General features: G+C 38.4%; 1 protein-coding gene across 2 annotated transcripts in view; it reads left to right on the top strand.

The window, feature by feature from the left end:
- The window catches only part of LOC121387576 (voltage-dependent L-type calcium channel subunit beta-1-like), a 69,518-nt gene that overhangs the window by 38,756 nt on the left and 15,199 nt on the right, over positions 1-15,563 (top strand). For both annotated transcript variants that reach the window (XM_041518735.1, XM_041518736.1), the window contains 2 exons: positions 12,998-13,114; positions 14,691-14,813. In XM_041518735.1, the coding sequence (XP_041374669.1) occupies positions 12,998-13,114; positions 14,691-14,813 (240 nt within the window). The remainder of the gene's footprint in view (positions 1-12,997; positions 13,115-14,690; positions 14,814-15,563) is intronic.

The raw sequence follows: 15,563 nt of genomic DNA, 5'->3' as shown, positions 1-15,563 counted from the left end.
ACATTGGTGCAGTTACTAATTAATCTGCAATCAAACGATTTCAAGTTCTTAAATGGCCTCCGGTTAAACGAAGCATTAAGCTGTTATTTTTTACAGTTCGTTTTGAATAATGGCCGTCCGGTTCCGGAAGCCGAATTTCCGGATTAACGAACACATTTACAACATAAGAAGTTCGTTTTTTGGTTTTGCTGTCCGTAAGGCAGATTTTCCGGACTACTGGAGTCCGGATTATCGAGGTTTCACTGTATATATATATCCTTTTAGCTAACTAAATTTTTTCTGACTAATCTACCCATCTGTTGTGTAAAAAAAACCCTATCAGACACAATCTGTTATATCAGTATTTGAAATTATACAATGAAAAATTATTTACTTTCTTGTATTGGTTTTATCAGTGATTAAAATTTAGCAAGTGAATTTTTTATCATGACCAGTAAATATTTAACCATCGGTCAGTATGGGAAGTGATTTTTAATTTTAATTCTAGAACCCTAATATACATACAGAAGTAGGGCTAGTGGATATTCAATAAAGGCTAGTGAATTTTAAAAATCATCAATCCCATGGTTAGTGGATTTTTCTAAAATACCTGGATTTTAGTTTTAGATATAAAAAAAAAAAAAAAAATTCAGTAATATGTATTATCTGTTTGTGCTTAGTCTAATAATTTTATACTCCTTTTTGAAATTATTGTTATGACATTATGCAAATATTTAATAATTTAATAAACATTATTAAAATATATCTTAAAATATATCCTTCTATAAGTGTACATGACACCCAAAATGTAGCAGGTTTCCTCTCTATGTCAAAATGACCATATGTTTGACATCCAATAGCCGATGATTAATAAATCAATGTGCTCTAGTGGTATCATTAAACAAAACAAACAAACTCATATCTGACACAGACTGTATGCAAATTATAGTGTTTTGTTTAATGTCTTGTGGGGTTGATTGATTCATTCATTTCAACTTATTTTCGTGCTTATATCCAATTAAGGTTCAAGCACACTGTCCTGGTCACACACCTCAGCTATCTGGGCTGTCTGTCCAGGACAGTGGGTTAGCTGTTAGTTGGTTAGTGGTTAGTGAGAGAGAAGAGGATGTAGTGGTCGTACACCTACCCATTGAGCCCTTAAGAACTCGCTCTGGGTTGGAGCCGGAACCGGGCTGTGAACCCTGTACCTACCAGCCTGTAGTCCGATGGCTTAACCACTGTGCCACCGAGGCCGGTTGTGGGGTTGAGAGAATGATATTGTATGGGGAGGTTAGGAGAAACATTAGTATACATTTATATGTACATTCATATTCTTGGCATTCTACCATGATTCTTTACTCATAATTTTCATAGCTTTCCGTTAAATTGTACTGGGTATTGAGACAGATCAAATTATGAGGTTTAGCGGAAATAATTTACCATGCCAATTATTAATAAAGATTTGGAATACATTTGGGAGCATGCGAGTATTTAGAAGGCTAATGGATGTGCTTGAGTAGCATTATGTCTGGACTGGGTGGGGAATTACTTTGAATTAAAGGTGCTTACTCCTCTAAAAACAAAAGTTTGTTTTGTTTAGCGGCACCACTAGAGCACATTGATTAATCCATTGTTGGCTATTGGATGTCAGACATTTTATGATTCTGATATGATAGTCTTCAGTTGTGAAGTTTGTTTTGTTTAGCGACACCACTAGAGCACATTGATTAATCCATCTTTGGCTATTGGATGTCAGGCATTTTATGATTCTGATATGATAGTCTTCAGTTGTGAAATTTGTTTTGTTTAGCGACACCACTAGAGCACATTGATTAATTCATCTTTGGCTATTGGATGTCAGGCATTTTATGATTCTGATATGATAGTCTTCAGTTGTGAAGTTTGTTTTGTTTAGCAACACCACTAGAGCACATTAATTAATCCATTTTTGGCTATTGGATGTGAAACATTTGTTAAGTTTTGACTGGTAGTCTTCAAAGAAAACCCACTACATTTTTCCATTAGCAGCAATGGAATTTTTATATGCACTTTCCCACAGACAGGACAGTACACACCAGAACCTTTGATATACCATTCATGGTGCACTGGTTGGGACGGGAAGAAGCCAGTCGTAGCATGGGTCCACTGAGTTGGTTTGATCCTATGACGAGTGCTCAACTGACTAAGCTAGATCGTCCCCTATTTACTCTATTCTCTTCTAAAAAAATGTTTTTGTTTAATGACACCACTAGAGCACATTGATTAGTCCATTCTGACTTGTAGTCTTCAGTTGAAGGTTGGTTTTTTGTTTAGCGACACCACTAGAGCACATTGATCAAATGCAGATCCAGGATTTGTTGTAAGTGGGGGAGGGGGGAGGGGTATCTACATGGAGCTACTTAACCGTTATCACCTCGGTGGATCCATTCAGCTGATTGGGGGTTTTCTCATTACAACCACTGCACAAAGGATGTGGTATCTGTTTTTCTGTCTGTGGGGAAAAGTGCATATAAAAGATCCCTTGCTGCATTAGAAAACATGTAATGGGTTTCCTCTGATGTCTACGAGCTAGAATTACCACATGTTTGACATCAAATAGCCGATGATTAATTAATCAGTGTGCTTAAACGAAACAAACCCTTTTTGTTTTCTAGTTTCTTCTATTAGCCAGGACTACTAGATTATGGTAGCCCCACTCTCATGGCTAGTGATATTCAATGTTGGGCTAGTAAATAACTACTATTGCCATGCCAGACAGGACTACTAGATTATGGTAGCCCCACTCCCATGGCTAGTGATATTCAATGTTGGGCTAGTAAATAACTACTATTGCCATGCCAGACAGGACTTCTAGATTATGGTAGCCCCACTCCCATGGCTAGTGATATTCAATGTTGGGCTAGTAAATAACTACTATTGCCATGCCCGATGGCTAGTGAATATTTTGGGTCAGATGTTGCAGTTAAGTCTATTTTGTAAATATGAACATCCTGTCCCACCCTAACCCCCCAATGTTAGTGTTTTTAAGCTCTATCTTCCTGTTTAGGTGACATATTTGATTATTACTATTAATTAGTAAAATTTTATTAATTTAAAGGTGAAGTTAGGCTAGTGAATTTTTAATCATGGCTAGTAAATTTTAAAAATCACTGATCCCATGGCTAGTGGATTTTATATCAATTGTAGAAGCCTTGTATTAGCAATGAATGAATGCATTGAAAATAAGTGGAACTAATTTTGTTTAATTATGAACAGGGGGATGGGGGAGGTCAGACTTTGAGATGTATTTCAGATCATTATGAACGGGAGTATGGGGAGGTCAGACTTTGAGATGTATTTCAGATCATTATGAACTGGGGTATGGGGAGGTCAGACTTTGAGATGTATTTCAGATCATTATGAACAGGGGTATGGGGAGGTCAGACTTTGAGATGTATTTCAGATCATTATGAACAGGGGTATGGGGAGGTCAGACTTTGAGATGTATTTCAGATCATTATGAACAGGGGTATGGGGAGGTCAGACTTTGAGATGTATTTCAGATCATTATGAACAGGGGTATGAGGAGGTCAGACTTTGAGATGTATTTCAGATCATTATGAACAGGGGTATGGGGAGGTCAGACTTTGAGATGTATTTCAGATCATTATGAACAGGGGTATGAGGAGGTCAGACTTTGAGATGTATTTCAGATCATTATGAACAGGGGTATGGGGAGGTCAGACTTTGAGATGTATTTCAGATCATTATGAACGGGGGTATGGGGAGGTCAGACTTTGAGATGTATTTCAGATCATTATGGTATTAGACTGTAACAGAATTACCTGCAATTTTTTTAATGGTGCTTTTAGTAGATCTATTTCTATTTCACCTTCTAGATCTTAAAAAAAATGACTTTTCACTTTTTAATGCTGCTATTTGCAAGGTCGAGACTTGTCTGATGCACGGTCATTCTGGTATATCAGATGTTGTGGCATGTCCTATCCTGTGTATGGGATGGGTCATATAAAAGAACCGTTGATACTAATGTGGAAAATAAAATTTGGCCAACTAAGTCAAATCATTGAAATAGATCCAAATTACTTTCGATCAAATTATGTGTCAAACTTACCTCTCAAAATTCCGCAAACTGTTTAATTTTTGGACTTAATCTTATTTTCAAAATTTACTAACACCACAAACACACTCCCAACCCGTTACTAACCCTGGTAGGGCTGCTTGTGGTCTTTTGCACTTGCCAAGCGAGGGTGGTCCCATCTCCTACATACCCCCCAACCACTTTCCTGTCTTGGATGGAGAAGCTGGCATAAGTCAATCCATGCACCCATAACAGGCATGTGCTACAACAGCTTGCTCTGACTGCACGTAAAACCCTATGACCTGACCTGAATGGGAAAATGTGGGTTTCCTTTCTAAGACTATACATGTATGTCAAAATTACCAAATGTTTGACCTCCAACACCGATGAGCCCATTGGGCTATTTCTCGTTCCAGCCAGTACACCACGACCGGTGGTCCTTAACCATATGTCCGACGCCATATAACCGTAAATAAAGTGTGTTGAGTGCGTTGTTAAATAAAACATTTCCTTCCAACACCCGATGATTAATAAATGAGTGTGCTCTAGTAAACAGAAACAAACTTTTTTAACAGCCGCTGTGTTAGAAGGCCTGCGCTGTGACTTTCCACGTGTTTCAGAAAATACACAGAGTGCATCATGTGTTAATTTAGATTGATCACTTTTCCCCCCCAGCCGTCCTGTACGAAGATCAATACCACCAGCCGTACCGGAATGTTTCTGTGGCACAAACACCCTTGTCAGACCTGGCCCCGGCTACCAGCTACTGTTACTACTGTACGCTGCATATGGTGTCGATGTTTTATTGTCTGAATAATTCAGCATTGTTCCATTAACTAATTTAAGAAAGCGCTTTGCTTTCCAGATTGATGCAGCCTGGCAGTGCAGTTGGTCAATAATCATCTGGTTTGGGAAATGATATATATATATATATATATATATATATATATATATAAATATATTTATTTATTAACGGAGCTATAAGCAAGCCTGTTATGGGGAGGACCGACAGTGACATAGGGATTGGCAGGCAGGGTCTGGGTTTTTTTACAGGAAATCCGGGAATTCAATTCCGGTTAATATTCCCCTAATTGATTGAAAATTACAGAAATCCAAAGATTTTCATGATGTCGATTTAAAAAAACAAAACAAAAACATTTAGATCAACATCTAGTGTTCATATACAGTCAAACGCACTTATTTACATTTTTTTTTATCGGAAATCTGGGAATTCAATTCCAGTTAATATTCCCCTTATTGATTGAAAATTACAAAAATCCTAAGATTTTCATGATGTAAATTTACAAAAAAACCCCACCCATTTAGACTAACATCCAGTGTTCATATACAGTCAAACCCGCTTATTTGCATACCATCGGTGCAACTAAAATGACCTTCTTGCACTCAGAAAAGACAAGTCTCTGTTGTGCCCAAATGTTTGACATTCAATAGCTGACGATTAACAAAACAAATTTTAATGTGGGTTTTTTTACAACTAGATCCCCCCCCCCCCCCCGTATAATATCTAAGTACAACACTTTACATTGCTTAATAATTCAATGTGCTCTTGTTGTGTCGTTAAAGAAAACAAACTTTAATGTTGTTTTTTTACAACTAGAACCCCCCCCCCACCCCTCCCCTATATAATATCTCAGTACAACAATTTACATTGCTTAATAAATCAATGTGCTCTAGTGGTGTTGTTAAACAAAACAAAACAAACTTTAATGTTTTGGGTTTTTTACAACTAGATCCCCTCCTTTACAACACTTTACATTGCTCGTTAAACAAAACAATGTTTAATGTTGGGGTTTTTTTTTTACAACTAGATCCCCCCCCCCCCCCACACCCTATATAATATCTCAGTACACCACTTTTCGTTGGTTCCTTGAACAAAAAAAACCAGAAGAGTAATTCAACTAACACTGCCAGACTGTTAACAAAAAACTCATGTACTGGCACATGCTCCTCATTTCCACCGTGTGTAGGATTTCAGTTGTAGTTTCCATGGTGACTGCTTGGTATATATATATTTATATATATGTAGTAGCCAACTGCAGCTGTTGTAAGCTAGTTGGACTTGTGTGACGTGTGGAATGCCGATGTGTGCATTATGCCGGTGTGTGGATAAGCCGTTGATGCCGCTGTCAGTTCTGATTAATTATCAGTGCTGTAATACTGCTGTTATACTACGTGCTCGTTAACATGGGTTGTAGTGCTGTAGCTGTGGTTTGTTATGTAAGAATAGTAATTTATAAGCTACATGTAAATCTTAGTAGTCAGTTAGGTAAAGTTACCAGTTACCCAACCCATCCTGCACCACACCACACTACACCCACAGCATCCCGCACTGCACAACACCGCACAGCAATGCACCACACCACACCACACCCACAGCATCCTGCACCGCACAACACTGTACAGCAATGCATCACACCACACCACACCCACAGCATCCCGCACTGCACAACACTGCACAGCAATGCATCACAACACTGCACAGCAATGCATCACACCACACCACACCCACAGCATCCCACACTGCACAACACTGCACAGCAATGCATCACACCACACCACACCCACAGCATCCTGCACCGCACAACACTGCACAGCAATGCATCACACCACACCACACCCACAGCATCCCGCACACTGCACAACACTGCACAGCAATGCATCATATCACACCACACCACTGTACAGCACTGCACCACACCACACCACACCACACCCACAGCATCTCACACTATCCCACACCATACCACCACACTGCATCACACCACACCCACAACATCCCACACCATACCACCACACCACACTGTACCACACCACCCACCCCATAACGCACCACACCACCCCAAAACGCACCACACCACCACCACACTGCATTCCACTATCCCACACCATACCACCACACCACACCACACAGCACTGCACACCACCACACAGCACTGCACCACAGCATCCCACACTATCCCACACCATACCACCACACTGTACAACACCCCATAACACACCACACCACCCCACAACACACCAACCCACACCACACTGCACCAACCCACACCGCACCAACCCACACCGCACCATACCCACACCACACCATACTACACCATCTTACAGCACCACAGTGAATTCTTGAAACGAATGAGCAAGGAAGGTGCAAGATACTACTGGGTCCCTGGAAATTTTCAAATACCATTTTGCAGCCATTTCAGGGAGGTTATATACTTAAACATCAATTTCAATAACCAGTCAGTTTCTATTTTATTTTTACCAGATTTATTTTTGGGGGTCAACTGTCCCTTGCCCCCCCCCCCACTAGCTACGTCCCTGATACTTTATATTTTATATTCTTGGATATAAAGCACAGCATAACTCGTATTCAGGTGGCTCAGTCTACTCCATCATAGCTGGTAGTTTGTGATGCTTCAGATCCTTGTGATCAATATGACTCCTGTATCAAGGGCGAGTGTACTTTTACACAAAAGTGGGATTACAAGTGGAATGGGAAGATACAATTATCTTGTTATGGATACAGGTGCTATTGTCTCACCTGTCGCACGTGTCTCACCTGTAAAACACCTGTCACATGTTAACATCAGTTTATGATGCCACATTTAGCAGATCGCTTTAACTGAAAAATGTTGTGGTCAAGCCTATGTAGATTTTTTACACTGTACTTGTCAGTTGAGGGCACTCCCTAGAATTGGTAGTCACATGACCCTCTCGACAGTGTTGTATTTTTTCACAAAATTTATTCTGATATAGAAATTGTATTTAACTGCATGGAGTAATTAATGATGGCGTGTAACCTTAAGGTAATACAAGTTAGAATTGACAATATGTTTTTCGTAATATATTCAAGGTTGCTTAATAAACAGGATAATACGCTGGTGGTGAAAACATAAAAAACTGTACACTTATGTGTTTAGGACACATTCTTCTGTGAGCTAGATATGTCAGTTATTGTTTTCTTGGCACTGATGATGGGGGGGGGGGGGGGGGAGAGAGAGAAAGCCCCCAACAATCCTGAAACTCTTTGGCTGCTGTTTCAGACAGACAGAGCTAGCAGTCGCAGATGTTTCGTATTCCGGCGTGCCTGATGTATCACAAGTAAAGTGCTCTGCCAAATCACTGCCGCCTTATTCGATGAACGAAAATAGCACAGAAAGTGGAGGAATGTTTGTAAACATTGCAAAGAATAGCTATTCCAAGATTGAGCATTAAAACAACATTTAGTCAAGTACTTACCTTGGTTTGGCACCCATTATTCAATGCGTTTTTTTGTGCTGGGAAGTCTTTAAACATTCTTTCATGTTTCATTCATGAATTCATTCATTCATTCATTCATTCACACGTTCATTTGTTCATTCATTCATTCATTTATCAAACAAAATTGTTTGTTTCTGGGAACTCGTCTCTACCAAAAAGCAGAACAAAACAGAGTTTTAATTTCTATGTATTTTCTTTTCTCCCTTTTTTGTTTCAAATTAATGTACAGGAGAAAAGAATGCATACATATGGAGAATAATTTGTTAATAATATCAGATATCTGCTTTATCCTGTGAAGGTAAGGATGAGAAATTTCTCATTCAGCCTCAACAGGATAAAGCCGATATTCTACATCATTAACTAGTTATCTTTATTTACATTGTATCATGACTTGAGCGATTTTGTATTGTAGCTATCCTGCTACTATACGGATATGACTTTGCTTTATCCCTCATTGTATTCTGTCAATAGAAACACTGGTTCAAGGATAAAACATTTTATTTGGACTAAAGGGTGTATGTGGTAAAATATATATTTTAAAAGCACCTATATTCATTTGAAATATATTTCTGTGTAAACTTGTAGCAAACCTCACAGCCTAAAACTACACATTTTATTTTTATTTTCCACCTTGCATATTTCTCTTTCCAACCAGTGTACCACGACTGGTATATCAAAGGTCATGGTATGTGCTATCCTGTCTGGATTGGTACACATTAAAGATCCCTTGCTAATAATGGAAAAAATGCAGTAAGTTTCTTCTCTTAAGACTGTCAAAATCAGGCCTAGCGCTGGGTCAGCAGAACATTTTGCCACATTATCTAGCAAACTTATTTTCTAACAAAATTTCAATTATTTCATAAAATTATTTTGCAAAATAACTAGTTGTTTGACATTCAGTAATCGATGATTGCTAATGTTCTCTTGTGGTATTCAGTAGTCGATGATTACTGATGTTCTCTTGTGGTATTCAGTAGTCGATGATTACTAATGTTCTATTGTGGTATTCAGTAGTCGATGATTACTAATGTTCTCTTGCGGTATTCAGTAGTCGATGATTACTAATGTTCTCTTGCGGTATTCAGTAGTCAATGATTACTAATGTTCTCTTGCGGTATTCAGTAGTCGATGATTACTAACGTTGTCTTGTATTCAGTAGTCGATGATTACTAACGTTGTCTTGTGGTATTCAGTAGTCGATGATTACTAATGTTATCTTGTGGTATTCAGTAGTCGATGATTACTAATGTTCTATTGTGGTATTCAGTAGTCGATGATTACTAATGTTCTCTTGTGGTATTCAGTCAGTGATTACTAATGTTCTCTTGTGGTATTCAGTAGTCGATGATTACTAATGTTCTCTTGCGGTATTCAGTAGTCAATGATTACTAATGTTCTCTTGCGGTATTCAGTAGTCGATGATTACTAACGTTGTCTTGTATTCAGTAGTCGATGATTACTAACGTTGTCTTGTGGTATTCAGTAGTCGATGATTACTAATGTTATCTTGTGGTATTCAGTAGTCGATGATTACTAATGTTCTATTGTGGTATTCAGTAGTCGATGATTACTAATGTTATCTTGTGGTATTCAGTAGTCGATGATTACTAATGTTCTATTGTGGTATTCAGTAGTCGATGATTACTAATGTTCTCTTGTGGTATTCAGTCAGTGATTACTAATGTTCTCTTGTGGTATTCAGTAGTCGATGATTACTAATGTTCTCTTGTGGTATTCAGTAGTCGATGATTACTAATGTTCTCTTGTGGTATTCAGTAGTCGATGATTACTAATGTTCTCTTGTGGTATTCAGTAGTCGATGATTACTAATGTTCTCTTGTGGTATTCAGTAGTCCATGATTACTAATGTTCTCTTGTGATATCGTTAAACAAAAGAAACTGTTACACATTGCGTTTCTTTTGCTGCTTAGTATAAAGCATTTGAATCATAAGTTAGAATGAGCAGAAATTATTTATACCGATGTATACGAGTATTACACATATTGTATGGGTATTATATATATAGTTGTAAATGTCTATTGATTTACTGTTACGAGTAAACTGCATTCAGAGCAAGTCAGCTACGAATGTCACGCAGAAGAATTAATTAAATACATTAATGGCTAATTGATATTGAGAATTCTGTCGGAGGGCGGCAACTTGCCAGGGGCTCCGTCATCCAATAATGGACATGCCGTGTGTAATAATTTCACTGGCTGTAATTGTTTTGGTATTTTCTCCAGATCAATAGATTTTCGTGACAGCTGCGAGCCTGACCCATTTTATTGCAGCGCTTCCATTGTTACTTCATTTGGCTTCGTCACGATTTATTTTATCACAGTTTGCTAAAAAGAATATCTACAGTTTACTTTATTGTAGTTTCGTATTGATTTTTATTGAGTGTTAATATCTTCATCTCTTCCATCCTGCCCCCTGTGCATTTTTCATGTTGAGGTTTTCAATCAATGTGTATTAGAGTAAGTAAGAGAAATTTATTCAGTGCTGTTTGGTTTACATAGTTATAAACAGGGATGAAACTTTGCTTAAAGGTAAACTTTATTATACAGTTATGAACTATATTTATGAGCTATATTGTTTAAGTATATTTTATTGTATACTAAGTATTTTGTATAATAAGTTTTGTTTTGTTTAATGACACTACTAGAGCACATTGATTTATTAATCATTGGCTATAGGATGTCAAACATTTGGGTATTTTGACGTCTAGTTTTAAAGAGAAACCAGCCACATTTTGTTTTCATTAGTAGCAAGCAATCTTTTATATGCTATATGCACCATCCCACAGACAGGATAGCACATACCATGGCCTTTGATGTACTAGTCGTGGTGCACTGGCTGAAATGATAAATAGCCCAATGGGCCCACCAATGAGGATCGATCCTAGACTGACTGCACATCAACTGATCAAAGAAAGAAATGTTTTATTTAATGATGCACTCAACACATTTTATTTACGGTTATATGCCGTCAGACATATGGTTACGGACCACACAGATTTGAAGAGGAAACCTGCTGTCGCCACTACATGGGCTACTCTTTCCGATTAGCAGCAAGGGATCTTTTATTTGCGCTTCCCACAGGCAGGATAGCACAAACCATGGCCTTTGTTGAACCAGTTATGGATCACTGGTCGGTGCAAGTGGTTTACACCTACCCATTGATCCTTGCGGAGCACTCACTCAGGGTTTGGAGTCGGTATCTGGATTAAAAATCCCATGCCTCGACTGGGATCCGAACCCAGTACCTACCAGCCTGTAGACCGATGGCCTAACCATGAGGCCGGTATCAACTGATCAAGCAATCACTTTACCACTGGGCTACATTCTGCCCCTTTTAATAACAAGTAAAAAGTGTTATTCCTACTTTTGTTTTGATGTAAGTGCTGCATAGCATCTTAGACAATACCTACACTAAACATTCCAATCTTTGTCTGAAAACACAGATGCCTTATACATGTATGTGTTGTCATTCTAAACCTTTTAGTATGGTACAGGGCTTGAAATAGCGGCATGTGAACCAGTATTTTTTGTACCAAGCAGGTGAAATAGAAATTCAGGACCTTTAAGACTAGAAATTCAGGACCTTTAAGACTAGAAATTCAGGACCTTTAAGACATTCAGGACCTTTAAGACTAGAAATTCAGGACCTTTAAGACTAGAAATTCAGGACCTTTAAGACATTCAGGACCTTTAAGACTAGAAATTCAGGGCCTTTAAGATTAGAAAATTGCAGATTATTTTTCATATAGCTCCTGAGTGTCATATTTTAATTTTAAAGTCCTTTAAAATACATCTTGGAGATCGTAGGTTTATTTTTCATTTAGCTTGTGAGGGTCGTATTTTAATTTTAATAAAATGCTTTAAAATACATCTTGGAGATCATAGGTTATTTGTCATTTAGCTTGTGACTGTTTAACTGGCCTTGGTGGTGTCGTGGTTAAGCCATTGGACATAAGGCTGGTAGGTACAAGGTTCGCAGCCTGGTACTGGCATGAATAGGTGTAAGACCACTACTCCCTCTTCTCTCTCACTAATAACTAATAAGTAAATAACTGACCCAATGTTATAGACAGACAGCCCAGATAGCTAAGATGTGTGCCCAGGACAGCGTGTTTGAACCGTAATTGGATATAAGCACGAAAATAAGTTTTATATTGTAAGATTTGACTGTTATATTTTAATTTTATAATGTTCTAAAATATATCCTAGTAGATCCTAATTTTCGAGACAGTGTCCGAAGTCATGCGGTCTTATTTCCAGCAGGCCATTTTTGTTTTGTTTAACAGAACATGTTTGTTTTGACCTCATATTTAAAAAAAAACCCCACAAACCCCTAAAACACGAAACCAGCAGGCCACAATGTACTTGTTGTTTTGAGCCCTGATGTACAGTATCCAGCAAATCAAACAGAATTTGTCACTGTTCCAGATAAAATCAAACTAGTCTCTATTAACTCTGGGTTCTTTTTCCAAAATTTTTTCACAGTTTTGTGTTTTAACAGAGTGTTGACAGGCAGACTTCAGATTTCATCTCCATCCTTCTGTATGTCTGTATTATGAGAATGCTTGTTCAGTATAAGTATTTTGTGTTGTTCTAAAACAGAGAGTTTTGTGTTGTTCTAACACAGAGTTTTGTGTTGCAGGGTTCCGCGGACTCCAACTACAGTCAGCCGTCGTCGGACTTGTCTCTAGACGAGGAACATGAAGCTCTGCGGCGAGAAACTGAGCGCCAGGCCGTGCTGCAGCTAGAGAAGGCCAAAGTAAGTAATCTGTAGTCATATCAGAACAAAGTAAGTTAGTCCGACTGTAGTCATATCAGAACAAAGTAAGTTAGTCCGACTGTAGTCATATCAGAACAAAGAAAGTTAGTCCGACTAGTCATATCAGAACAAAGTAAGTTAGTCTGACTGTAGTCGTATCAGAACAAAGTAAGTTAGTCCGACTGTAGTCATATCAGAACAAAGAAAGTTAGTCCGACTAGTCCTATCAAAACAAAGAAAGTTAGTCCGACTGTAGTCATATCAGAACAAAGTAAGTTAGTCCGACTGTAGTCATATCAGAACAGTCACTGTCTGATAACACCAGGACATATAATATTTGATGTGAATCTTCTTTCTGTTCGCTTGTCGGTTTTTTAACTTTAAATTCATGTGAACTGTCAATCGGTTCCATGGTAAACCATTACATTTAAAATTATAAGTTAGAAACTTCAGGATCATCAAAACTTTATTCTTATGCAAATTTTGTTTATGCAATCAAACAGTTGGTTACCTAGGTGATAATCACTTGAACAGAGTTCCATTTGTAACCCAAGATTTTCAAACATTGTCTGCTGTAGTACTGATAATGAATTAGGAAAAATCTTCATAGATCTAGGCTAAATGGCCCTGCCCTTCAATTTATCAAATTTGATGCCTGTGCAGGGCTTGAAATTAACGACGGCACTGACAGCAATTGCTGTCATTGAGATATAAATTGCTGTAGGTAGAGAGCATCACCAGTGGGACAAAACTGCCATCGTTCAAGCTCCTCAATGATTGCAAAATGTTTAAGCCTGGTGTACATTTATCTGTCAGTATACAACATGAGTACATTTAAAATAGGTCTACATACAGCAAAATATCCTTTCAGTCTTATGTATTTGCTGCAAAAGTCTTCTTTTGTTTCCAGTTGCCATGGGCAGGCTTAATTTAAATTGCTGTCGGTTGGCCGTTTCACCAATAGCAATTTTCTTTTTAAATTGCCGTGGGAGACAAATTTTTAGAATTCGAGCCCTGTTGTGGATGTTGACATAGATCTGAGTTCACATTGCACTGTAAACAAAACTGTTTACCGGTTATGTTTTTAGTTTTTGTAATTGTTGATAAAAAAGACTTCTATATACAACATGTCAAAAAAATTACGGAAAATTTTTCTATTTAGTGTATATGAAACATAAAATGATGGCGTGGCAATTATAGGATATTAAACGAGATTCTATTTCCTATCATGTTTATGTTCTGACGGAAATAACGTTCATTTGTCACAAGCTTTACGAGGGACATAAAAACAATATAAAATGGTAGCAAGTTTAATATCCTATTTAGTACCCATAATCAATCTTAATTTATATCACTCAGCTTGTTTAGTTAATGTTCCTGTAAGATTGTAGTGCGTCAGTCGATGTCATCTTGTGATGTCGAAGTGTTATGTCCCACTTGGTGTTCTATTCTAGTGGGATATATCACTTTGATATGTACCAAGATATTTGTAACCATGTGGTAATAAGTGTCTGTTATTGACCATAGTGTTTGTCAGGCCAATGGAAATACGTGTTAATTTTTTGTTATCTTTCAGACGAAGCCGGTAGCATTTGCTGTGAGGACGAACGTTTCGTACGATGGCTCACTTGATGACGACTCCCCAGTTCACGGGTTCGCGGTGTCTTTCGGGGTCAAGGATTTCTTACATATAAAAGAGGTCAGTACACTTACTATTTTACGATCTGAATAGATCAGGCCCTTATAAGGGCCGCTATGAGCAACCTAGGGAGACATCTCAACACCAACTAGGTCCTAGTAATGAGCTACTCTCGGCAAACTAAGTTCAAAAACATATAGCTCCCACTTTCCAATTTGGCGGACCAGACAAAAATGCGACCAATTTCCTTCATTCAGATTGCGCACCTTTTTCCTTTCGGCATTAATCCTATGGGTCATTCGATATTCCATAGCACCAAAAGCAAATCACCCCGCCTGTTACCAACCCCGGTCAGGTTGCTGGTGCTCTCTTGCACCTGTCAGTGCAGGCGGTCCCTTTTCCAACCCCAACCCTTTCGTGTCCTGGACGGATGAACCAGCCAAGGCCGGCACCTATGCCCATGACAGTCGTGTACTAAAACAGCTTGCTCTGAATGTGCACGTTAATCCCTATACCATACTATACCCTCTTTCTGTTTTTTTCTTCTTATCATAATCCAACTGCCTCTTTTCTTTACTTTCGTTTCCATATCATTCCATCCTGATTTGGAAGCAGCTCCTAATTTTAACTTGTGTTGTCCACCTCCACATCCCAGTCCTTGCCTCTCCAACTACTGCAGTTGTTTAGTGGTAGAGCTTTTGCCTGACATGCGATGGTTTGTAGGCTTGATTTCCCCAATGGAGACTCTCTCTCTCTCTCTCTCTCTCTCTCTCTCTCTCTCTCTCTCTCTCTCTCTCTCTCTCTCTCTCT

Source organism: Gigantopelta aegis, chromosome 13 (genome assembly GCF_016097555.1).
Source record: "Gigantopelta aegis isolate Gae_Host chromosome 13, Gae_host_genome, whole genome shotgun sequence".
In the NCBI taxonomy this organism is placed as follows: Eukaryota; Metazoa; Mollusca; class Gastropoda; order Neomphalida; family Peltospiridae; genus Gigantopelta; species Gigantopelta aegis.
The sequence above is the reverse complement of the archived record's forward strand: the minus strand, read 5'-3'. Positions and strand labels throughout refer to the sequence as shown.